This window comes from Pseudophryne corroboree, chromosome 2, assembly GCF_028390025.1.
Source record: "Pseudophryne corroboree isolate aPseCor3 chromosome 2, aPseCor3.hap2, whole genome shotgun sequence".
Taxonomy (NCBI): domain Eukaryota; kingdom Metazoa; phylum Chordata; class Amphibia; order Anura; family Myobatrachidae; genus Pseudophryne; species Pseudophryne corroboree.
This window is the reverse complement of record NC_086445.1, coordinates 105194554-105221553: the sequence shown is the minus strand read 5'-3', so window position 1 is coordinate 105221553 and position 27000 is coordinate 105194554. Positions and strand designations below refer to the sequence as shown.

Genomic DNA, 27000 nt, shown 5'->3' with positions numbered 1-27000 from the left:
GGCTAGCAATCAACTTCACTGGCTGCAGACTACAGGTGTGGCCCAACCCCTATTGTGTGGTGAGACCCTCCCGCAGCGCATTAGCAGCTACGATATGTGGGGGAGGTACTGTAGCTGAGAATTTCCGGAGGTCTGCCCATCTCTCCTTGGCGGGTACCTCCTTGTTTCCCCTGCATGTGGCTCATAACTTCTCCTATGTGGTCCCTGATCCCAATTATGTGAGTAGTAGTGTGGTTTGTATTCTCTGTCTAGGGGTCTATCTTGGCTATGCGCTCTACTACTCCTACAGTCTTTGGCAAAATGAACTTCCTTCCTACAAATGTAACATGTTCTAGGTCTGTCTCAAACAACAGGGGTCCGGGTTTTCGGCTGATGGGGTTTTACTGTAAGGGCCTGTATACTTACCGTCATCAGTTTTTCCCCCTGTGACTCCCTGTGTTTAATGATGTTTTTATCATGCTCGACAGTGGACTCTCTCAATGCCGCCACTGAGATACCTCTCCAGTTTGGTAGAGAGGTCTGTACCCTTGTTCTGAGTGCTTCCTTCAACCCGTCCATTAATACTGAAACAGCTACCTCTCTATGATGTACATTGTCTCTAATGTCCTTGACCCCAGTGTATCTAGCCATTTCCAGCAGTGCTCGATGGAAATATTCGGATGCCGTTTCACCTTCCTTTTGTCCTATGGAAAAGATTTTATTCCATTTGACAACAGTAGGGAAATATATTCCTAATTGCAGATTGATTTGTTGTACAGTCTCCTGAGTGTACTCATCAGTGAGAGGTACTTCTGCTTCTATGTTGCAATCAGCTATAAACTTCACGGGGTCAATATTGGAGGGTAAACATACCCATAGCACTGTTCGCCAATCTTTGTTTGTGGGTTCGGTGGCGTTACCTAACTCTTTAATGAACCTCTGGCATGCGACTAGATCTTTTCTGGGATCAGGAAATTCTGACATAATTGACCTTAATTCTGTCCGGGACCAGGGACAATGCATGGCAATGTTCCTGACGGGAGTTACTCCCTGAGCGTCAGTCCTCCCATTTGGGACCGCGATCACCCTGACAGGATTTAATTCAATTACATCATTCTGGTTTGATTCTACAATGTGGGGTGCTATGGTTTCTGCATAATGTACGGTACCGTACTTACCTGTGGACATGACCTCACTTATCCCTCCGCTAGGTGGCCTGACTACTGCTCTTGGTGGTTGGGCCGTGCCCACCTGAGTGTCTTGTATGGTGGCTGCTAGAGAGAGTGCCGATATCGTGCTGGGCTCATCTTCTTATTCACAGTCCTGGGGAAAATTTAAAACAGGGTACAACTGGCAAGGGTTAGTGTTAGTACATTTTGCAATTACACTCTTATTCTGTACCATTGTATCATTGCCTGTAGCCATTTTCTGCCCAACAATATATGGTGGTGGTGCCGTCGCCATTGTTTTCCCGCTAGGTTTGGAACCTGCTGCGTGAGCTAATTCCTTTTGCATATCGCCCTCCTGTTGCCATAAATTTAAACAGTCTGTATGTTTAATCCTTTGTTTCTTGGATTTTATCAGACATATCCTTAACCTTAAGTTCTGTAATACCTCTGGTTCAAAGCTACCCACTCTAGGGAATGGTACCCTATCATTGTTGGTCATACATATTCACTCATTGCATAAAACTTCTGTGTGTGAACCATATTTTTCACACATGATAAACCTTGCTGAGCCTTTTGGCCACAATTCTGCCTGAACCCTGTCTAAACGACTCTTACTTGAGCAACTGGCTCCCATATTTGTGGGTTTCTTCTAATATCTTTAAAAAATTCCCACAAACACCAAAATACTCAATATAAGTAGACGGTGGAAGTATACCTGAGCTCCTTCCACTCGCTCGCGCCCACGCTGGCCAATACAACGATACGCTGTTGATAGCGGATCGCAATGTACCCAACTTAGGGCTCCTATCAGACCTTACACCGTAATTTCTTTCGTTGGAAGTTCTGTTTGGAATATTTTCCTGAGAGAGGCAGTGAAAATTTCCTTTTCGGTTTCTTTCACTGGAATTGTTTGTAGGGTGAAAAACAGAGAAATTAGATAACTATCTTTCACCCTTTCCAGTGAAGCCCACCAGGGAGATTTCCCGAAGTTATCAAAGAAAAACCCCTTTGTCTATACAATCACATCTGCGTATGCTCTTCCACAGATGACACAATAATATCACGTTGCTCTGTGCAGAACAAACGGACGTGTGATGCAATAGCACAGCCTATAGATACTAGTTATCTATATGCCCTACGATTGCTGTAGACCACCTAGTAGACCACCTAGTAGACCACCTAGAGTTGTATGGGATACCACTCAGTCCACCAAGACCACCTAGTTCACTTGTCAATAACGCAGGGTTGCGAACCCTACGCCACCGGGCCTCTACTAACCCAGTGTGTTCACTTAGCCCACCTAGCAATTCACCTAGTTCACCTAGCCCACCTAGTTCTTGGGTTCAGTATCCACTCACTCCTGCACTCGCTCACTCAAATATACTTTATTTTTCTGTACAGAAAATTATCATTCAGACAAGCAGCTTTTCTCCCAGAGGCAATACAGCAAATAAGGGTTTTATACTAAAATTTGGAAACTGGGCAATCTTGTGTTATTGTAGCGTGGCTACTATCCCACCTTTAAACTAAACAAACTATCGTGTGGTTTTATTATGCGCACACAACGCTATGCAAGCTTGCGTAATTACGCAACCGTGCGTACCTCTATGCCACGTGTGCGGCCTTGCGGTACGTGCACGTTTTGTGTACGCTGTCCTCACGTTCCGTACCACGTGTACCAATGTGCGGACGCAATAAAACAATTCACACAATTTCTATAAATGTGAGCAATATTAACTATAATCGCTCACTTAACACGCCACAAAGTTTCTTTTCTGTATAAACCTTTATAACTAGGCCAGACTGCATTGTGTTTTACGCTTACTTACTTAATATTTATATTATGAATCTAGTAATCTGAATGTTATGGCAACAATGTTGGAGATTATGCACAGAGTATGGGTGTACGCTTTTGTTGTGTACGCATTTGGCGCCAAAAATAAATTCACAGATTTTAAATAGCTTTTTTTTTACTGCTTACCATACGAGTTCTACCAGCATCCCTACAAACCATACAGAGCAGACACCGTCTAATCAGCAATTAAGTAGGGTTTTCAGTGCATCCATCGACCAAGAAAAGGATACGTAGGATCCCTGTCCACCCTTATGCTGATAGATTAAGTCTGCTTGTGACCTGTTAAGCTGTAAAAATGTGGAAAACCGGACAGCCCCCAATTGATAAAGCCGGTTATCTTTACAGGAATGAAAGCTATACCTTAAACACACAGTAAATACAATTTAAACCTTTAGCCGCTGTGGCCGCTATACTTAATTCACACTCTACGCACCTTTTACGCTATTAGCGCACAGAGTCCCGTACAGTGTACGGACTTTGCGTACACACGCCGCGCTGAAGGTACAAAGTACTCACAGCGCATACACACCCAGAGATACACCGCAAACCTTCTACAACAATGCTATGCAATAATAATACAGTTTAAACCTTAGCAGGGCAATGAGGACACGACACCAATTGTGATTTTACCGCTGGGTTCCGACACCACAGTGGATTATTTCTGAAAGGGGGTATACAATACAAATTATACACTACAATACAATACAATATAATATAACAGAATAATGGCTACAGTCAATGTACATACGTGAGTAAATTCGCGTGCGCCTCCCGGTCCGGTCCTCCGTCATCAAATAGATAACGTTGTGAGTCTTGTGTTGGCCCGGGTTGCAGCAGGCTTTATTTATACCATCCTTCCAAAAGCAATACAATGGATACTGTAATCCCTTTGTCCATTGGACACAGGAATGCACCTTTAAAGTACAGGAGAGGTCATAGGTCGATTTGAAAAGGTGGACGATGTCTTTCCCAACTGCTCTTGTGGGTGGTCTCCTCTAGATTCCCGCCGCATACATAATATACAGTAAATACAGTTTATATCTATATTCTGCTTCTGCATATAACTATCCGCAGGAACATGCGATCTTCCGCAGACCAACACCGGAATGTTACCCTTAAAATACCCTAGAGCTGGATACCAAACACCACCTTATAACCTTAGTCTGTCCCCTCCTATCCTGTAAAGGTGAATCCCCTTGTTCTGCAACCATTTAAACAGCTATAACTTTCTGATGTGGTACAAGGAGACTATATGTACATTGTGCGCTATTTGGATTAAATATGTAATGTGTTCTGATGGCCCTCCATGCGTTCACAAACTCTGCCGTAAATACCCATACCACGCGCCGATGCGCAGGAACGCGGGAGCGACCATACACAAATTGCGAGTATGTGCACGCACGATAGAACAAATGCACGCGCAGTGGGCATGTGTGTGTAGTTTGTACGTGATGTGTGTTCTGCAATATTTTTCGACTTTGACACCATAAAGGAAATAGGCATGCTTAACGCATGCACCTCCGCTATGGCAGTCTCGGCACGCAGGGGCTTGTGGCTACGCCAGTGGACTGCTGACGCGGACTCCAGGAAAGGCGTGGAAGGCCTACCATTCACAGGAGAGGCCTTGTATGGAGATGATTTAGACAAATGGATCTCCACAGCTACTGTGGGTAAGTCTACGTATCTACCTTCCGCAGCCCCCCTACCAAGAAGACTTATTCAGCTTCTAAGTTACAGTCCTTTTCGGATGGCCAAGTTCAAGGACAAATCCAGAGGTGCTTCTACGTCCTCCAGCGGTGCAAGAGATAAACCATGCAAACCAGCAACAGAAGGTGCTCAGGAACAGATATCAGGCTCGGCTTCCTGGAAGGCTTCAGCATGACGGTAGACCGCAATGCCTGTAAGGCTGTCAGGTGGGAGCCTGACTATAAATCTTCAGTCAGATCTGGTCAAATTCGTGCCAGGATACCTGGGTCATAGATCTTATTTCCAGGGCTACAGACTGGAGTTCCAAAAGCTACCACCCCACAGATTCTTCAAATCAGGCTTGCCAGTTTCACAAGAGGCAAGTATAACTTTCCAGCATGCCATCCAAAAACTGGTACAGACTCAGGTCATTGTTCCAGTTCCACCTCATCTACTAAACAAGGGGTACTATTCCAACTTGTTCGTAGTACCAAAGCCAGACGGTTCGGTAAGACCAATTTTGAACCTCAAGTCTATGAACCCATACTAACGAGTGTTCAAATTCAAGATAGAGTCTCTGAGAGTGGTGATCTCAGGTCTGGAGGAGGGGGGAATTCCTACTGTCTCTGGATATCAAGGATGCGTACCTTCATATTCCGATATGGTCGCCTCATCAGGCTTATCTCAGGTTTGCACTGCAGGACTGTCACTACCAGTTCCAGGCCCGGCCATTTGGTCTCTCCACAGCACCGAGGGTGTTCACCAAGGTGATGGCAGAGATGAGGTTTCTACTCCGCAAGCAGGGAGTGAACATAATTCCATACCTGGACGATCTACTGATAAAAGCACCGTCCAATGAAAGGTTGCTGGACAGCATTGCTCTCTCAACCAAACTCCTCCACTTCAATACGGAAGGTAAAAGTCCAGATTTCAACCTTGTCCATTTATTTTAGCAACAATTGGTTTCTCTACCTGAGGTCCAGACGTTCTTGAAAGGTGTTCTGCACATCCAACCTCCCTTTGTGCCTCCTATGCAGTGGCGGTTCTTGCCACGGGCAAGCGGTACTTTTGCCCGGGGCGCCGCCTTCCGGAGGGCGCTGGCGCCATCCGGAAGGCGCCGCACCAGAGCAAGATCCGCCACTGTGCCCCCCGCAGTGCCCTGCTGTGCCCCCCCGCTTTGAAGGGAACCAGACGCGTAGCGTCTAGTTTCCCTTCATTGAGAGGACCTTAGTTGTGCGGTGCGCGATGACGTCATCGCGCACCGCACAGCTAAGGTCCTCTCCATGAAGGGAAACTAGACGCTACGGTCTAGTTTCCCTTCATGTAGAGGACCTTTGCTGTGCGATGCGCGATGATGTCATCGCGCACCGCACAGCATAGTGGCACAGACACTAGGGGTCATAATTGACCTCTAGTGTCTATGCTGTTCTATGGGAGAGACGTAATAATGTCTCTCCCATAGATTGGAGAGAGGAGAAGAGCGGCGCCGCCGGCGGATGGGGGTCTGCAGCGGTCTGGATCAGGAACGGGGATGGTAAGTATACTTTTTTTTTATTTATTTTTTCTTTCAGCATCGTGACCACGCCCCCATTTGAAGCCACGCCCCCATATTTTGCCCGGGGCGCCACAAGGCTAAGAACCGGCCCTGCTCCTATGGTACCTTGGGATCTCAATGTGGTGCTGCAATTCCTCCAATCAGACTGGTTTGAGCCTTTACAGGAGGTGGACATGAAATATCTTACATGGGAGACCGTCACACTGTTCGCCATGGCTTCAGCAAGATATGTGTTGGAGCTGGAGGTTTTGTGTCACAAAAGTCCCTATTTAATTTTCCATGAGGACAGAGCTGAACTCAAAACTCACCAGCAATTTCTTCCTAAAGTGGTGTCTGCATTTCACATCAACCAACCTATTGTGGTTCTGGTTGTCACCGACACCTCTGCTACTTCAAAGTCTTTGGATGTTGTGAGGGCTTTGAAGGTGTATGTGAACAGAACAGCTCGTCACAGAAAGGCGGACTCGCTGTTTGTTCTTTATGATCCCAATAAGATTGGGTGTCCTGTTTCAAAGCAGACAATTGCACGCTGGATCAGACTTCTTATCCAGCATGCTTATTCCACGGCAAGTTTGCCGTGTCCAAAATCTGTACAGGCCCACTCTGCTTGTTCAGTGGGTTCTTCCTGGGCGGCTGCCCGGGAGTGTCTCAGCTTTACAGCTCTGCCGAGCAGCTACTTGGTCAGGTTCGAACACGCTTGCTGAGTTCTACAAGTCGATACTTTGGCCTCTGAGGACCTTCAGTTTGGTCAATCAGTTCTGCAGGAACCTCAGCACTCTCCCACTCGGTTTGGTAGCTTTAGTACATCCCCATGGTGCTAAATGGACCCCAATATCCTCTAGGATGTAAAAGAAAATAGGATTTTAATTACCTACCAGTAAATCCTTTTCTCGTAGTCCGTTAAGGATACTGGGCGCCCGCCAAGTGCTTCGTTCTTCCTGCACTGTTACTTGGTTAAGTAATGTTGGTTCAGCCGTTGCTGTTCCTGTTTCAAGTTGGATTAGATTGGCTTTCCTCTTGTTGTGTGTACTGGTTCGGAATCTCACCACTATACTTATCTATTCTTCTCTCGAAGTATGTCCGTCTCCTCGGCACAGTTTCCTAGACTGAGTCTGGTAGGAAGGGCATAGAGGGAGGAGCCATCCCACACTATCAAATTCTTAAAGTGCCCATGACTCCTAGTGGACCCGTCTATACCCCATGGTACTAAATGGACCCCAGTATCCTCTAAGGACTACAAGAAAAGGATTTACTGGTATGTAATTAAAATCCTATTTTCTGCGCTGACTGTTTGTCCTTGCTGTTTCTAATTGATGAATATCACAGCGTTTATTTAGGTGGCTGCATACACCAATAATTATTTCAGCACTTTAGAGGTAAATATACTACACATTGTTTTGTAACCTTTTTATTGTGACCTGGTTTAGAGGATTTTTGGGGTGTGTAGTCGAGAGTCACGTAGGGCTCCGGTAAAGGGGCAGGAGTGTGACTTAAGAAAGTTGGTATTCCTATGCCACTAAATAAAAAAGTATTTTAAAAATAAATGCTCTACAAGTGGGGTGCCGTTTCAACATGGGGGGGAGGGGGCAGGGGTTGTGCGGGGAGGGCACCCGCCTCCTACCTAACTTGATCTAGCAACAGGTCCCTCCTTCCCGGCCAGCACCATCTTCCAAGTGATATTTGAGAAGATGATGCTGGCCGCTAGAGAGCACAGGTATACTTGGGGAGGGGATGGGGGGGTGGCGGCAGTGACGTGCGGTGGGGTGAGGCAGGTGAGGCAGAGCCTTTCCTGTCACACTTACGTTTGTGCCAGAGTTTTGACTGTGTAAAGTATATGATAAATACAAAGAATATGTTAGAAATATCTCCTTTGCATTATTCTAATAATTTTTATAGCCAAAACCGTGGAGTAAAAAGTCTATGGCAGGTGAGGCAGTGCCTCACCTGCCTATCTTTTCCGCTCATCTTTGATCAAAACTCACCAAATTTCCAGGAGTTTATACTGCTGCACCTGTGTATAATGCCCAGATGTACCCTTTGGCTCATATATTGTGTATAAATCTGGCTCTGGGGCGGTTTGATCGGGTCAGAACTACGCATGCGCCAGCGCATGCAAGACGGCCGAAGGCCGTCGGAGTGCTACGATCGCCTCTGCCTGATTGACAGGCAGAGGTGGTCGCTGGGCGTGGGGGGGGTGTTTCGGAGGCGCGGTCCAGCCAACGCAGGCATGGCCGGACCGTGCAGGGGGCAGGCCGCAGCCGCTGTGTGGCGTCACACGCAGCCGCTGCGACCAGGAGCAGCGACGAGCAACACCCGGCCAGCCGCAGGAGCTGTGCTGGCCAGGAGTTACTCCACAAGTACAAAAGCATCACCGCTTTGCTTTTGTACTTGTGCGGGGGGGGGGGGGTGGATTGGCACACATGCGGTGCGGGCTAGCCCTGTGATGGGTGTCCCGCCGCATGTCTGTGGTGGTCATTCCGAGTTAGTTGTTCGCTTCCAAGCTGCTTTTAGCAGCTTTGCACACGCTAAGCCGCCGCCTACTGGGAGTGAATCTTAGCTTAGTAAAATTGCGAACGAAAGATTAGCAGAATTGCGAATAGACACTTCTTAGCAGTTTCTGAGTAGCTCCACACTTACTCGGCAACTGCGATCAGTTCAGTCAGTTTCGTTCCTGGTTTGACGTCACAAACACACCCAGCGTTCGCCCAGACACTCCCCCGTTTCTTCAGCCACTCCCGCGTTTTTCCCAGAAACGGCAGCGTTTTTTCTCACACACCCATAAAATGGCCTGTTTCCGCCCAGAAACACCCACTTCCTGTCAATCACATTACGATCACCAGAACGAAGAAAAAACCTTGTAATGCCATGAGTAAAATATCTAACTGCATTGCAAATTTACTTGGCGCAGTCGCAGTGCGAACATTGCGCATGCGCAATTAGCGGAAAATCGCTGCGATGCGAAGAAAATTACCGAGCTAACAACTCGGAATGAGGGCCTGTGTCCCTGATTGTTGCTGTGCTAAATTTAACACAGCTACGATCAACTCGGAATGACCCCCTTAATTCATATTTGTACACAAGCACGCTGTTTGGGAGTCTGCGCAGACGTAAAACAAGTTCTGTAAATGTGCAGAACAGGTCTTGCGATATCGCTTGTAGTCCCCTGTCATCTACGGCAGGATTAAAATGCTGGGACGTTTGGGGAGCGGAGTGTGGGCAGCACCCAGCACAATTCTTCAAAACATGGGCATGTCACCCAGAGCCATCTTTACAGCAGTGTAGGCCCTTGGGCACAGCAATGCACTGGGGCACCTACCCACCCATCAGCGGTAGAGGTGGGAAGTGCTATCAGCGGCAGCTTTGATGTCCCGTGGGCAGTAGGGGGTGTTCTGTCTTTCGCTCAGCAAGTAGGACCTGGAGAAATAATTTCTGCTAATTACTCCTTTACTGCACAGATGGGGCGGGAGGGAGAACACTAAACTGAAGAAGGGGACATTGGGCTGAATGAAGTGGCCCTGGTACATGACTTTCAGGATGGTATGGGGTGTTTAATATGCAGGGGAGGTCGATAGTGGAATGGGCTTAATATTCATAATTTTCCGGTGGGAGGGCAGCTTGCTTTTCTGCAGATATCTCCGGTTCCTGGAAATAGATTTCTTAGGTTTAATGGGATAAAACAAACTAGAGAGTCCCACCGTTCAGGAGGAACTGAGGACTTGGGGATCAGAGTGCAGGAGCCAGAGCAATCCACCAATAAAAATATAAAACTGTATACCAGGTGTGTGGAGCTGGAGCAGGGACCAGCTGCTGGGAGGCTGATATCTCTGGTTCTGGGCATAGTAGAGACAAGCTGCCAGTGTCCACCAAAAGGTGGAGAGTCCCAGATTTCGGAGTATACCCTCAGAAAAACTCTACGTCAGACAGAACCTGAGATATCTGGCTGGGAAGAACAATTAACAGGCTTGGATGGGGACCACTGCTTTGAAGTCAGATATCTCCGGTTCCCCAGGGTCGATTTTCAAAAATCTTGTACCCTTGGTAAAAGGGGACCTTCAGCTATCAGCCTAGGGCCCTTATACTCCTGGAGCCCTTGGGCAAGAGCCCATTGAGCTCATACAAAAAGACGGCCCTGATGTCACCACCATTTTATAGACATGACAGGTCTAAGGTCTGCGTCATTCGAAGCAGACTTCCTGTACCCAGGTGTCCGGATCTGACAGCCAGCATGCATATTATTGACATGGAATTGGAAGTGGCTGTGCAATTTATTACAATCATGAATCAGGCCCTTGATTACATGTCATTAATATAATAACAGTATCAGAAATCTCAGTATCAGATAATCTTAGAATTCAAAACATAGTATTATTCAATATATTCACAGTAAAACATAAAAATATATATACATTTGCATGGACAAGGGATACACATATTTTGGTGCACATGCAGAGTTTAAAAAAAATGCCTATTCTGCGCTAATATAATAAGTACATCCAACTTTATCGGGAGCAAAACAAAAAACAGCAAGTAATATTGAGTCGGATTCATAGTTGTACAGTATTGCACAGCCACGAGGAACCGACTAATAGGCTAATGCAGCAGGAGGCATCTCTAGGAAACAGACGCCTCCTGCCAACATTGGCAAGCCAAGTTCTGTGTCCGAAGATGCAACATCGGATCACAATCACAACAATTTTGGCAGTATCGGTATGTTGTCAACAGCTACTTAGAATGACTGCCGGAACTGCTCAGCCGAGACGTAGATGAAGCTCAATGGAACTTTTGGTGAAAAAAGCCGCTTTTGCTGCATTGTAGCACTTCAGTAACTATTACACACAGATGTACAGATCAGACCTTGTGCCTGCGATGTGAACACATGCCGTGGCATTCATGGGAGTGTGCATATGCACACACCCGCGGTTAAATACACACAAATGGAAAGCGGACACAGGCAGCGGGAAGCGGACACTACCACTACTGCAGACATGGAAGGAGGACTCCAGTCACTAGTCTTGCACACAGGTACTCCTAGGCAGATTGGTATAATAGCAACTCCATCCCAGTATTTAAGGAGAAGTTCACCACTCATTAATATGAGCAAAATCTTTCTCTGGGGCACATTATGACTCCACTCCTCATTATCGATTGAATTCACATCAGAATCTTAGGGAATCTGTGATTTCATATTTACACTGGTTTTAACATCTAACATCCCCTGGAGAGTAGATAATTCCAAGCAGTCTCATGCCGTGATCTACACTTAAAGTGATGTTTTGACCCTGATGAAGTCATTGAGATGAAACGCATAGGGTTCACCAACAGTTATTCATTGTATCTGTGTTCATGAGAATACCACCCTGAGCTCAGCCCTTTGTTAAGGTGTGGGTGTGATGTATGTCAACTTATCTCTACTGGCATGTATATGAGTCTTGGTGTTATGACAATTTTTATATGCAATTTTACTATTCTTTTACTATGAGAATAAATCTTATCTATTATATCTCTACTTGACCATTAATTGTTGTTTTTATTGGGTGATAGCTCTTGGTGAGAGGGTACATTCTAGGGTATTTCACATTGACCCTATTAAGGAAGATCCTTGCTGCATAGAATAATGATCAACCCAACTGGGTGAATTCATCCTGAACCATTTATGTACTAAATTTACAGTTCTGAATATACTAGCGCACTGGAATACTTTTTATTTTGTGTGTATGTATATATATATATATATATATATATACACACACACACACACACACACACACACACACACATACACACACACACGCACACACACACCAGTCAACGTGCTTGAATGTTAACCAAATATAGCCCTATATATATATATATATATATATATATCCTGTGAAAATTACGTGGCAGCCACTTTCACAGCGTTTTGCACATGAACAGTAGAGAAATTACTGTGAAATTGGGAGCTGGACCATTTTCCCAGAGATCTGAACATGCGCATTTCTGTCTAGGCCCTCTAATGCTCAGACTCTAATGCACTGCCTGATAGAGAAGAGGGGGCCCAGATGAAGAATGTTGCACACGGGTCTCCTCCTCTCTTAAAGCACCCCTGCCATACACCCTATTGTGATCACCATACCAATTAGCTTTATACAGTATCGACAGCTCCAAACCTGTTCTGGTGCTGCTATCAGGGGACAATCCCGCTTGTCTCAGTTGATATTTCTGACAATAGGGGGGATGATCCGGTGTCTTTAGTGCCCCGGGCCCTCTAAAGGCAAAAGGGGGGTACTCACGGAGTGATCGCTGCTTAAAATCTAAGCAATCTGACTAGAATGCTTAGATTTTAAGCAGCGATCACTCCGTGTGTACCCCTCACAGCGATAGCGATGCGCAGCCCCGCGCATCGCTATCGCTGGTGCTAGATTGGCCTGCATGCAGGCCAATCTAGCAGGTCACTCACTTCACCCGCTGGGTGAAATGAGCACATCCCCCCCCCGTCTCCCCCGCACGCTTAGCACACATCGCGCTGTGCTGAGCGGGGCGAGAGATGTGTGCTGCACACATCTCTCCCCACAACTGCCGGTGAGTACTGGCCTTTAATTTGATCCTGATCATGGTCACATGATGGTGCAGCCAAAAATTAAGAAGTATGATCATATAAGCTTTACTATTTAATGTGTACAATGCCTTGATTACTGACCTGTATCCAGCTACCACTCCCTATGTGTGTGTGTGTGTGTGTGTGTGTGTGTGTGTGTGTGTGTGTGTGTGCTTCAACAATCAACTTGCTTGATTTAATCCATTTCATCAGAGCCGGCCCTAGTCATAGGCAAACTAGGCAATTGCCTAGGGCATCTGGTATGCCTAGGGGCACAAGCAGCTACTGCTGATTAAATTGATATGCGGCATGCCTATATTCTGTGTGTAGCATTTCGTATGTAGATACAGCCACAGTTGCACACAGTATATAGGCATGCCGCATATCATTTTAATCAGCAGAAGCTGCTTGTGCATCCTAGCCACATAGCAATGCCAATAAGATGCATTTCATAAAAAATAGGCACCCGACGTTAGCAGAGCTGCCAGTTGACTCACGCCATGAAATATATGTGTCATTATGTGTATAAGGGCATTAACAATGTGTGGCATATGTGTAAGAGAAATTATGTGTATAAGGGCATTAATAATGTGTGTCATATGTGTAAGGGGCATTACTGTGTGGTATTATGTGTATAAATGCATTACCAATGTGTGGCATTATGTGTATATGGTGCTCTACTGTGTGGCGTAATGTATAGAAAGGCCACTACTGTGTGGTCTAATGTGAATAAGGAGCAATATGGTGTGGTGTAATGAGAATAAAGAGCAATATGGTGTGGTGTAATGAGAATAAAGAGCAATATCGTGTGGTGTAATGTGAATAAGGAGCAATTCAGTATGATGTTATGTGAATGAGGGGCACTACTGAGAGGAGTAACGTATATAAGGTAAAGTGGTACTACTGTGTGATGTAATGTGAATAAGGGACCCTATCACATTATAAATAGTGAATAAAGTTGCACTACTGTGAGGCATACATTGAATTGGGTACTATTGTGTGGCCATGCCCCTTGCCAGCAAAAACACATACCTTTTTGGACTATGCGCCGAATGTGCACACTGTTCTTATTTAAAATACAGTGGGTAGGAAAACATAAAAAAGGACTGCTATGGGTGGGGAGATGTTAGTGCTGGAAAGGGGTGCAGGGTCAGAGGCGGAACTAGCGGTGGTGCTAGGGGGCACCAGCCAAAATCTTGCCGAGGGCATCATATTGGTTAGGGCCGGCACTGCATTTCATTTGTGATACCTGAGTGGTTTGAGTACGTTCACAGAGAAAATACTCATGGTTGTGACACAATGCTAATTTCCGCAATAGAGGAGTGCAGGAAAATGACTGATGTTTGGCACAGTCAGACATCCCGAGAATTAAAAAAAATCTCTTGCTTCCATATCTCCATTCTGCAGGATTTGTGATACATTATAGGTGGGGTATTGTACATGGTAAAAGAGAAATGTGCATCCTATTCCTGACTGGTCTTGTTTCTTCCACAGCTGTTTTCACGAGGATCATTGCCTAAAGACATGGTGACCTACAAGCTTAAAATTGCAACCGGGACTGAGGAGAGGGCTGGGACCATTGTACAAGTCTCCATTGTTCTTGTAGGAGTCGAGGGAGAAAGTGCTAAACTCCAACTACCCCATAAGTGGAGCAACTTCATACGTGGAGCAGTAAGTGTCTTATGGGCGTCCCAATAATACCAGTAATACATAAAGATATTATTTAAGAATTATAGACAGTGGATATTCACTGGTGGGATGAACTAATGGATTATTGAATTGTGCAGATTATACGAGACCATTATACCTTAAAATTGCTTTTTTTTATAAATAAAAAATAAAGTTAAAACACATTTTTATCTGACATCCACTATACAGTAACAGAAAAAAAAATGTTGCGGCGCTAGGGACACTAACAATGCCAAATAGACATAAAATATACAGATGTGTTGTCATATACAGTATCTTTTATCTTTGCTGCAGTCGTGTCAAACAGCCCTTCTTGGCACATCAGGTCCCATGAGATTCTGCTGGTGTCGGGCATCTTTTTTGTGCTGAAAATAAATGTGTCTTAGTCGCAACGCGATGTGATTAGGGCGCACCAGGAGAATGTGTTGATTAATTTGATATGCAACACTTGTATATGTGTGTGCTACTGAGTCTCTTAATCTATATAAGAAACGCTTGATGCAGCCGCCACAGCTTTTTTCCATCAGTTGCGCTTAGTATACAGACTCAGTCGCACAGAGATATACAGGTGTCACATATCAAAGTAATCAGCACATTCTCCTGGTGCATCCTAGATGCATTATGCAGTGGCCTGGTGCATTCAGTTGTGACTAAAGGCCAGTACTCACGGCCCGATGCTGTAGAGATGTGTGCTGAGCGAACTGCTCAGCACACATCTCTCCCGCCGCTCAGCACAGTGCGATCTGTGCTGAGCGTGCGGGGGGAGACGGGGGGACCGCTCACTTCACCCAGCGGGTGAAGTGAGCGACCCGCTAGATTGGCCTGCATGCAGGCCAATCTAGCAGCAGCGATAGCGATGCGCGGGGCTGCGCATCACTATCGCTGTTAGGGCTACACACGGAGCGATCTTGCTGAAAATCTAAGCAATCTAGTCAGATTGCTTAGATTATCGCTCCGTGTGTACCCCCCTTAAGACACATTTTCAGCAAAAAAAGACACCCAAAGCTAGAGGAGTTGCATGGGACCTGGCATCCGTGCTGCGTGGCATATTGAGGCTAGATGTATACATAAAACGTATTACTATACTGTAAGCTGTGTTACGTTGTTCACACTCCACAACAGACTATGGCAGGCATTCCCAACCACGGTCCTCAAGGCACACCGACAGTGCATGTTTTAGTGATATCCAGGCTCCAGCACAGGTGACTTAATTAGTAGCTCAGTTATTTTGATTTAACCAACTGTGCTGCAGCCTGGATATCACTAAAACCTGCACTGTCGGTGTGCCTTGAGGACCGTGGTTGGGAATGCCTGGTCTATTTACTAAGCCTTGTATGGAGATAAAGTACCAGCCAATCAGCTCCTAACTGCCATGTCACAGGATGTGTTTGAAAAATGACAGGAGCTGGTTGGCTGGTACTTTATCTCCATCCACTTTATCTCCATCTAAGGCTTAGTAAATAGACCACTAAATCTAAATGTCCTCATACTCTCGTACTCCTCGTACTCTTTAGGATAGTAATATATGATATACATTTGTTATTATGACCAGTGCCAGGGCACTAATTTGCTCTGGGTAGCCCCATTGACCCCTGCCCCCAGCACATGTGACTTCATAATGTCACAGAAGAGGACCAGGAAGCTGAGTACTGGGTGCCTCCTAAGGATGTGCCCTACAGTTCACCGGGTTGCAATGCGGACACCCTAGTTACTGTCCGGGTTATGACATTATTGGTCTATCACGCCACTGCGGTTTTGTAGATTCAGACTGGACTCGAGGGATTAGCTTTGAGGCCTTGATAATCTCCTATTCATTAGAGATGAGCGGGTTCGGTTTCTTTGAATCCGAACCCGCACGAACTTCACTTTTTTTTTCACGGGTCCGAGCGACTCGGATCTTCCCGCCTTGCTCGGTTAACCCGAGCGCGCCCGAACGTCATCATGACGCTGTCGGATTCTCGCGAGACTCGGATTCTATATAAGGAGCCGCGCGTCGCCGCCATTTTCACACGTGCATTGAGATTGATAGGGAGAGGACGTGGCTGGCGTCCTCTCCATTAGAATAGATTAGAAGAGAGAGAGAGAGAGAGAGAGAGATTGTGCAGACAGAGTTTACCACAGTGACCAGTGCAGTTGTTGTTAAGTTAACTTTTATTTAATATATCCGTTCTCTGCTATATCCGTTCTCTGCCTGAAAAAAACGATACACAGCAGTCACACAGTGTGACTCAGTCTGTGTGCACTCAGCTCAGCCCAGTGTGCTGCACATCAATGTATAACAGCTTATAATAATTGTGGGGGAGACTGGGGAGCACTGCAGGTTGTTATAGCAGGAGCCAGGAGTACATAATATTATATTAATTTAAAATTAAACAGTGCACACTTTTGCTGCAGGAGTGCCACTGCCAGTGTGACTAGTGGTGACCAGTGCCTGACCACCAGTATAGTAGTATATTGTTGTATACTATCTCTTTATCAACCAGTCTATATTAGCAGCAGACACAGTACAGTGCGGTAGTTCACGGCTGTGGCTACCTCTGTGTCGGCAGTCGGCACTCGGCAGGCAGTCCGTCCATCCATAATTGTATAATTATATACCACCTAACCGTGGTATTTTTTTTTCTTTCTTTATACCGTCGTCATAGTCATACTAGTTGTTACGAGTATACTACTATCTCTTTATCAACCAGTGTACAGTGCGGTAGTTCACGGCTGTGGCTACCTCTGTGTCGGCAGTCGGCAGGCAGTCCGTCCATCCATAATTGTATTATTATAATATATACCACCTAACCGTGGTTTTTTTTTCATTCTTTATACCGTCATAGTGTCATACTAGTTGTTACGAGTATACTACTATCTCTTTATCAACCAGTGTACAGTGCGGTAGTTCACGGCTGTGGCTAACTCTGTGTCGGCAGTCGGCAGGCAGTCCGTCCATCCATAATTGTATTATAATATATACCACCTAACCGTGGTTTTTTTTTCATTCTTTATACCGTCATAGTGTCATACTAGTTGTTACGAGTATACTACTATCTCTTTATCAACCAGTGTACAGTGCGGTAGTTCACGGCTGTGGCTACCTCTGTGTCGGCAGTCGGCAGGCAGTCCGTCCATCCATAATTGTATTATAATATATACCACCTAACCGTGGTTTTTTTTTCATTCTTTATACCGTCATAGTCAGTCATACTAGTTGTTACGAGTATACTACTATCTCTTTATCAACCAGTGTACAGTGCGGTAGTTCACGGCTGTGGCTACCTCTGTGTCGGCACTCGGCAGGCAGTCCGTCCATCCATAATTGTATTATAATATATACCACCTAACCGTGTTTTTTTTTTCATTCTTTATACCGTCATAGTGTCATACTAGTTGTTACGAGTATACTACTATCTCTTTATCAACCAGTGTACAGTGCGGTAGTTCACGGCTGTGGCTACCTCTGTGTCGGCATTCGGCAGGCAGTCCGTCCATCCATAATTGTATTATAATATATACCACCTAACCGTGGTTTTTTTTTCATTCTTTATACCGTCATAGTGTCATACTAGTTGTTACGAGTATACTACTATCTCTTTATCAACCAGTGTACAGTGCGGTAGTTCACGGCTGTGGCTACCTCTGTGTCGGCAGTCGGCAGGCAGTCCGTCCATCCATAATTGTATTATAATATATACCACCTAACCGTGGTTTTTTTTTCATTCTTTATACCGTCATAGTCAGTCATACTAGTTGTTACGAGTATACTACTATCTCTTTATCAACCAGTGTACAGTGCGGTAGTTCACGGCTGTGGCTACCTCTGTGTCGGCAGTCGGCAGGCAGTCCGTCCATCCATAATTGTATTATAATATATACCACCTAACCGTGGTTTTTTTTTCATTCTTTATACCGTCATAGTCAGTCATACTAGTTGTTACGAGTATACTACTATCTCTTTATCAACCAGTGTACAGTGCGGTAGTTCACGGCTGTGGCTACCTCTGTGTCGGAACTCGGCAGGCAGTCCGTCCATCCATAATTGTATTACAATATATACCACCTAACCGTGGTTTTTTTTTCATTCTTTATACCGTCATAGTCAGTCATACTAGTTGTTACGAGTATACTACTATCTCTTTATCAACCAGTGTACAGTGCGGTAGTTCACGGCTGTGGCTACCTCTGTGTCGGCACTCGGCAGGCAGTCCGTCCATCCATAATTGTATTACAATATATACCACCTAACCGTGGTTTTTTTATACCACCTAACCGTGGCAGTCCGTCCATAATTGTATACTAGTATCCAATCCATCCATCTCCATTGTTTACCTGAGGTGCCTTTTAGTTCTGCCTATAAAATATGGAGAACAAAAAAGTTGAGGTTCCAAAATTAGGGAAAGATCAAGATCCACTTCCACCTCGTGCTGAAGCTGCTGCCACTAGTCATGGCCGAGACGATGAAATGCCAGCAACGTCGTCTGCCAAGGCCGATGCCCAATGTCATAGTACAGAGCATGTCAAATCCAAAACACCAAATATCAGAAAAAAAAGGACTCCAAAACCTAAAATAAAATTGTCGGAGGAGAAGCGTAAACTTGCCAATATGCCATTTACCACACGGAGTGGCAAGGAACGGCTGAGGCCCTGGCCTATGTTCATGGCTAGTGGTTCAGCTTCACATGAGGATGGAAGCACTCAGCCTCTCGCTAGAAAACTGAAAAGACTCAAGCTGGCAAAAGCACCGCAAAGAACTGTGCGTTCTTTGAAATCCCAAATCCACAAGGAGAGTCCAATTGTGTCGTTTGCGATGCCTGACCTTCCCAACACTGGACGTGAAGAGCATGCGCCTTCCACTATTTGCATGCCCCCTGCAAGTGCTGGAAGGAGCACCCGCAGTCCAGTTCCTGATAGTCAGATTGAAGATGTCAGTGTTGAAGTACACCAGGATGAGGAGGATATGGGTGTTGCTGGCGCTGGGGAGGAAATTGACCAGAAGGATTCTGATGGTGAGGTGGTTTGTTTAAGTCAGGCACCCGGGGAGACACCTGTTGTCCGTGGGAGGAATATGGCCGTTGACATGCCTGGTGAAAATACCAAAAAAATCAGCTCTTCGGTGTGGAGGTATTTCACCAGAAATGCGGACAACAGGTGTCAAGCCGTGTGTTCCCTTTGTCAAGCTGTAATAAGTAGGGGTAAGGACGTTAACCACCTCGGAACATCCTCCCTTATACGTCACCTGCAGCGCATTCATAATAAGTCAGTGACAAGTTCAAAAACTTTGGGTGACAGCGGAAGCAGTCCACTGACCAGTAAATCCCTTCCTCTTGTAACCAAGCTCACGCAAACCACCCCACCAACTCCCTCAGTGTCAATTTCCTCCTTCCCCAGGAATGCCAATAGTCCTGCAGGCCATGTCACTGGCAAGTCTGACGAGTCCTCTCCTGCCTGGGATTCCTCCGATGCATCCTTGCGTGTAACGCCTACTGCTGCTGGCGCTGCTGTTGTTGCCGCTGGGAGTCGATGGTCATCCCAGAGGGGAAGTCGTAAGCCCACTTGTACTACTTCCAGTAAGCAATTGACTGTTCAACAGTCCTTTGCGAGGAAGATGAAATATCACAGCAGTCATCCTACTGCAAAGCGGATAACTGAGTCCTTGACAACTATGTTGGTGTTAGACGTGCGTCCGGTATCCGCCGTTAGTTCACAGGGAACTAGACAATTTATTGAGGCAGTGTGCCCCCGTTACCAAATACCATCTAGGTTCCACTTCTCTAGGCAGGCGATACCGAGAATGTACACGGACGTCAGAAAAAGACTCACCAGTGTCCTAAAAAATGCAGTTGTACCCAATGTCCACTTAACCACGGACATGTGGACAAGTGGAGCAGGGCAGGGTCAGGACTATATGACTGTGACAGCCCACTGGGTAGATGTATGGACTCCCGCCGCAAGAACAGCAGCGGCGGCACCAGTAGCAGCATCTCGCAAACGCCAACTCTTTCCTAGGCAGGCTACGCTTTGTATCACCGCTTTCCAGAATACGCACACAGCTGAAAACCTCTTACGGCAACTGAGGAAGATCATCGCGGAATGGCTTACCCCAATTGGACTCTCCTGTGGATTTGTGGCATCGGACAACGCCAGCAATATTGTGTGTGCATTAAATATGGGCAAATTCCAGCACGTCCCATGTTTTGCACATACCTTGAATTTGGTGGTGCAGAATTTTTTAAAAAACGACAGGGGCGTGCAAGAGATGCTGTCGGTGGCCAGAAAAATTGCGGGACACTTTCGGCGTACAGGCACCACGTACAGAAGACTGGAGCACCACCAAAAACTACTGAACCTGCCCTGCCATCATCTGAAGCAAGAAGTGGTAACGAGGTGGAATTCAACCCTCTATATGCTTCAGAGGTTGGAGGAGCAGCAAAAGGCCATTCAAGCCTATACAATTGAGCACGATATAGGAGATGGAATGCACCTGTCTCAAGTGCAGTGGAGAATGATTTCAACGTTGTGCAAGGTTCTGATGCCCTTTGAACTTGCCACACGTGAAGTCAGTTCAGACACTGCCAGCCTGAGTCAGGTCATTCCCCTCATCAGGCTTTTGCAGAAGAAGCTGGAGGCATTGAAGAAGGAGCTAACACGGAGCGATTCCGCTAGGCATGTGGGACTTGTGGATGCAGCCCTTAATTCGCTTAACAAGGATTCACGGGTGGTCAATCTGTTGAAATCAGAGCACTACATTTTGGCCACCGTGCTCGATCCTAGATTTAAAGCCTACCTTGGATCTCTCTTTCCGGCAGACACAGGTCTGCTGGGGTTGAAAGACCTGCTGGTGACAAAATTGTCAAGTCAAGCGGAACGCGACCTGTCAACATCTCCTCCTTCACATTCTCCCGCAACTGGGGGTGCGAGGAAAAGGCTCAGAATTCCGAGCCCACCCGCTGGCGGTGATGCAGGGCAGTCTGGAGCGACTGCTGATGCTGACATCTGGTCCGGACTGAAGGACCTGACAACGATTACGGACATGTCGTCTACTGTCACTGCATATGATTCTCTCAACATTGATAGAATGGTGGAGGATTATATGAGTGACCGCATCCAAGTAGGCACGTCACACAGTCCGTACTTATACTGGCAGGAAAAAGAGGCAATTTGGAGGCCCTTGCACAAACTGGCTTTATTCTACCTAAGTTGCCCTCCCACAAGTGTGTACTCCGAAAGAGTGTTTAGTGCCGCCGCTCACCTTGTCAGCAATCGGCGTACGAGGTTACATCCAGAAAATGTGGAGAAGATGATGTTCATTAAAATGAATTATAATCAATTCCTCCGCGGAGACATTGACCAGCAGCAATTGCCTCCACAAAGTACACAGGGAGCTGAGATGGTGGATTCCAGTGGGGACGAATTGATAATCTGTGAGGAGGGGGATGTACACGGTGATATATCGGAGGGTGAAGATGAGGTGGACATCTTGCCTCTGTAGAGCCAGTTTGTGCAAGGAGAGATTAATTGCTTCTTTTTTGGGGGGGGTCCAAACCAACCCGTCATATCAGTCACAGTCGTGTGGCAGACCCTGTCACTGAAATGATGGGTTGGTTAAAGTGTGCATGTCCTGTTTTGTTTATACAACATAAGGGTGGGTGGGAGGGCCCAAGGATAATTCCATCTTGCACCTCTTTTTTCTTTTCTTTTTCTTTGCATCATGTGCTGATTGGGGAGGGTTTTTTGGAAGGGACATCCTGCGTGACACTGCAGTGCCACTCCTAGATGGGCCCGGTGTTTGTGTCGGCCACTAGGGTCGCTAATCTTACTCACACAGCTACCTCATTGCGCCTCTTTTTTTCTTTGCGTCATGTGCTGTTTGGGGAGGGTTTTTTGGAAGGGACATCCTGCGTGACACTGCAGTGCCACTCCTAGATGTGCCCGGTGTTTGTGTCGGCCACTAGGGTCGCTAATCTTACTCACACAGTCAGCTACCTCATTGCGCCTCTTTTTTTCTTTGCGTCATGTGCTGTTTGGGGAGGGTTTTTTGGAAGGGCCATCCTGCGTGACACTGCAGTGCCACTCCTAGATGGGCCCGGTGTTTGTGTCGGCCACTAGGGTCGCTAATCTTACTCACACAGCTACCTCATTGCGCCTCTTTTTTTCTTTGCGTCATGTGCTGTTTGGGGAGGGTTTTTTGGAAGGGACATCCTGCGTGACACTGCAGTGCCACTCCTAGATGGGCCCGGTGTTTGTGTCGGCCACTAGGGTCGCTTATCTTACTCACACAGCGACCTCGGTGCAAATTTTAGGACTAAAAATAATATTGTGAGGTGTGAGGTATTCAGAATAGACTGAAAATGAGTGTAAATTATGGTTTTTGAGGTTAATAATACTTTGGGATCAAAATGACCCCCAAATTCTATGATTTAAGCTGTTTTTTAGTGTTTTTGGAAAAAAACACCCGAATCCAAAACACACCCGAATCCGACAAAAATAATTCGGTGAGGTTTTGCCAAAACGCGTTCGAACCCAAAACACGGCCGCGGAACCGAACCCAAAACCAAAACACAAAACCCGAAAAATTTCAGGCGCTCATCTCTACTATTCATATGGACCAATGCTTCTAGTTAGTATTTGTAAGAATGTGAACAGATACAGTATGTATATCTAAATACCCAGTGTAATCACTGAGCACTGGTATAGTCTGTAGGTATGCTGATGAGGGTGCTGGACGCGGTTGCATGACAGAAACTGTCAATAGGAGATGGTTGTTTCAGGACTGCAGTACAGCAGAGGAAGGACACCTACTGGAACAGCTGTGAAGTGCAGAAACAATACTGATGGTAGATAACTGGAATATTTGCTGAGTGCTGAAAGCAGTGTAGGAGCTGATCGACTGCCTCAGATGTGGAATGCAATACTGGTGACTGAGACATAGTCAGATGCAGAATGAATAACAATTTTTAGACTGGAAAAGAAGCACAAGGCAACTGGTGCCAGGATACTGGTTTCTAAAGGCCCGTACACACTGACCGATATATCGGCCGTTCTCTTGAACGGCCGATATATCGCGGCTCCGTCGGCCAGTGTGTACGGACGATACGTCTGTGAACTCCGTCGTTCACAGACATATCGCGTTGGCCCCGCAGCACAGCCGACGGCCACTATATCTACCGATATATTGCTGTGTGTGTGTCGGCCGACCGCCCGTACACATGCTGCGGCGGCTGGCTGTGTACACGTCCGCCCAGTTCATGACGTCAGTCCCCGACGGATCGGGCAGTGTGTATGCACAGCACACTGCCGATCCGTCCATAGATATATCTGCAGATCAATTGATCTGCAGATATATCTTTCTAGTGTGTACCCACCTTAAAGGTGGGTACACACTATTAGATATATCTGCAGATCAATTGATCTGCAGATATATCTATGTACGGATCGGGCAGTGTGCTGTGCATACACACAGCCCGATCCAACGGGGGACTGACGTCATGAACTGGGCGGGCGGGCGCGAGCGCCCGCCCAGTTCACCTGTCAATCACCGCCGGCCGCCGCAGCATGTGTACGGGCGGTCGGACGACCGCCCCGTACACACACAGCGACGCGCCAATATATCGTTAGATATATTGGCTGTCGGCTGTGCTGCGCGGCCGACGCGATACGTCTGTGAACGACGGAGTTCACAGACGTATCGCCCGTACACACTGGCCGACGGTCCCGCGATGTATCGGCCGTTCAAGAGAACGGCCGATACATCAACCAGTGTGTACGGGCCTTAAGAAATGCCAGCCGCAACCAACAGGGACAGAGGGTAATGAGATGACACCACTGGACTTGGACCACAATGTCTGACATGGCCCTGTCACTATGAGGCTCCCTATGTACTGTATAGGCTGCTGAATAGTGATAAAAAGAATCATATTTTGCAAACAATTATAGAAACTAAGCCTATAGGCTACAATAGTTGACGGCATCTAAAGGTGGGATTAATCTCCTCTTTGGGGCTTGATAAACGGGTACAGATCACAGTGCCTTTTGAGAATTAGTGGAACCGTAGTACTTAGTTGAACATAGAACATATCTCTAGTATGTCCAGAATTCAGTTTTGTTAACAATCCCAGATACTGATAATCTGCCTTAATCAAGTGGAAACAGCAATTTTGAATGATTTTGGCTTAATAGATTGATCAATATTACACCTAATGGTGTTCCAAATTCTTTCCATCCGTCTTTACTTTCTGTGGCAGGCTCTGACTTGGGACATGAGTATAGGGACAAATTAATGGGGCAGATGGGACTACATCATCAGGGCCTAATTCAGAGATGGACACTGATGCATCCACTGTAGTCCCGGTTCCCATATTCATGGGTGCAATAATAATATGCTATGTTCAACCATCACCTGTGCAGGAATGTGTGAGCACTGAGACTCCCATTTTATGCACCCCTGTACTCAGTTGCACCTCCGGTGGTTCACCACTGACGCACCATTGCATTCAGCATCGACACTTGCACCTGCCTATGGCAGATACAGTGCCTCTGCCTGAACATGAAAGTGACTGTGGGCCTAATTCAGACCTGATCGTAGCCGTGCACCTATGATCAGCCACCCTGACATGCGAGGGGACGCTGAGCACAGGGCTAGTCGGCCCTGCATGTCTGCCCCCCCCCCCCCCCCCACACAGGTACAAAAGCATCACGCGGCGGCAATGCTTTTTACCTGAAGAGTAGCTCCCTAGCAGTGCAGCTCCTGCGTGCTGGCAGGGAGCAACCCTTCGCTCTCCGGGTCACAGCGGCTGCGTGTGACGTCACGCAGCCACCGCAGCTGCCCCTCGCACACCTGCGTTGCCCGAACCACGCCCCCAAAATGGCAGCCTAACACCGCCGACCCGCCCCCTCCCACCCAGCGACCGCCTCTGCCTTTCAATCAGGCAGAGGTGATCACTGGGCTGAGATGCCGATAGCATCTCTGGCATGTGCCGGTGCACTGTGGCGCCTGCGCATGCGCAGTTCACACCTGATTGTTCGCTGTGTGAAAACGCGCAGCAGCGATCAGGTCTGAATTAGCCCCTGTGTCTGAATACTGCAGTAAAAGATACAAAGTTTTTGATAGTCACATAAAAAAATAACAAATGAATAGCAATATAAAAAGCAACAATCACACGTGAGGTACTGTATTGCTACACACAATAATATGCAAATATAGTGTTAATATTAGTGTCATATTGCTCAAGAGAAATAGGGGTCTATGGGGGTCATTCCGAGTTGTTCGCTCGCTAGCAGTTTTTAGCAGCCGTACAAACGCTATGCCGCCGCCCACTGGGAGTGTATTTTAGCTTACCAGAAGTGCGAACGAAAGGATCGCAGAGCGGCTACATCATCCGGCTGTCGGATTCTCGCAGGATTTGGATCCCATATAAGGAGCCGCGCGTCGCGGCCATTTTCACTCCAGTCTCGGAGAGTGAGAGGACGTGTACTATTCAGTGTGCTCAGTCTCTGTTTATTCGGGCGGGAAAGTGGGGTGACAAGTGTTGTGCTGCTCAGTCCAGTCCATATAGCCAGTGTAGCTGTATAAAGTGGTGCTGTGTTGTGCAGACCAGTCCAGTGTAGTCAGTGTATTGTGCTGTATCAGTCCAGGCAGATATATCCAGTGTAGCTGTAAAGTGGTGGTGTGTTGTGCTGACCAGTCCAGTGTAGTCAGTGTATTGTGCTGTATCAGTCCAGCCAGTCACAGTGTTGGTGTTCTCTGCTGCCATATATCAGTAATTTCAGTATATATATCAGTAATTCCAGTGACGATATGCGCTGCTGCTATATATATCCACTGCTGCAGTATAACAACCTGTTGGGCTGCATCAGAGCAGTGGTAGTGTCCTGTGTCATCAGTAATTCCAGTAACGATATACGCTGCTGCTATATATATCCACTACTGCAGTATAATAAATTACTTACAATTATATTATTATTAAAAAGCTGTTGGGCTGCATCAGACTAGTGGTAGTGTGTGTCCTGTGTCATCAGTAATTCCAGTGGCGATATACGCTACTGCTATATATATCCACTGCTGCAGTATAACAAATTACTTACAATTATATTATTATTAAAAAGCTGTTGGGCTGCATCAGACCAGTGGTAGTGTGTGTCCTGTGTCATCAGTAATTCCAGTGGCGATATACTCTGCTGCTATATATCCACTGCTGCAGTATAACAATTATAACAACCTGTTAGGCTGCACAGACCATTGGTAGTGTCCTGTCTCATCAGTAATTCCAGTCATTCCTGTGATGCATATTGTCTCTTATAACTCCCAAAAAATAATGGAGAACAACATTTTAAGGAAAAAACAGGGAGAGATCAAGAAGAACCACTTCCTCCTAGTGCTGAAGCTGCTGCCACAAGCCATGACATAGACGATGAAATACCATCAACGTCGTCTGCCAAGGCCGATGCCCAATGTGATAGTAGAGGGCGTGTAAAATCCAAAAAGCCAAAGTTCAGTAAAAATAACCAA

At 46.5% G+C, this 27000-nt stretch overlaps 1 protein-coding gene across 1 annotated transcript in view; it reads left to right on the top strand.

Moving 5' to 3' along the window:
• Positions 1-27000, top strand: part of LOC134990376 (arachidonate 12-lipoxygenase, 12R-type-like) — a 272146-nt gene that overhangs the window by 90288 nt on the left and 154858 nt on the right. The window contains exon 2 of the mRNA XM_063950685.1: positions 14316-14492. Within this exon, the coding sequence (XP_063806755.1) occupies positions 14346-14492 (147 nt within the window). The 5' untranslated portion in view covers positions 14316-14345. The remainder of the gene's footprint in view (positions 1-14315; positions 14493-27000) is intronic.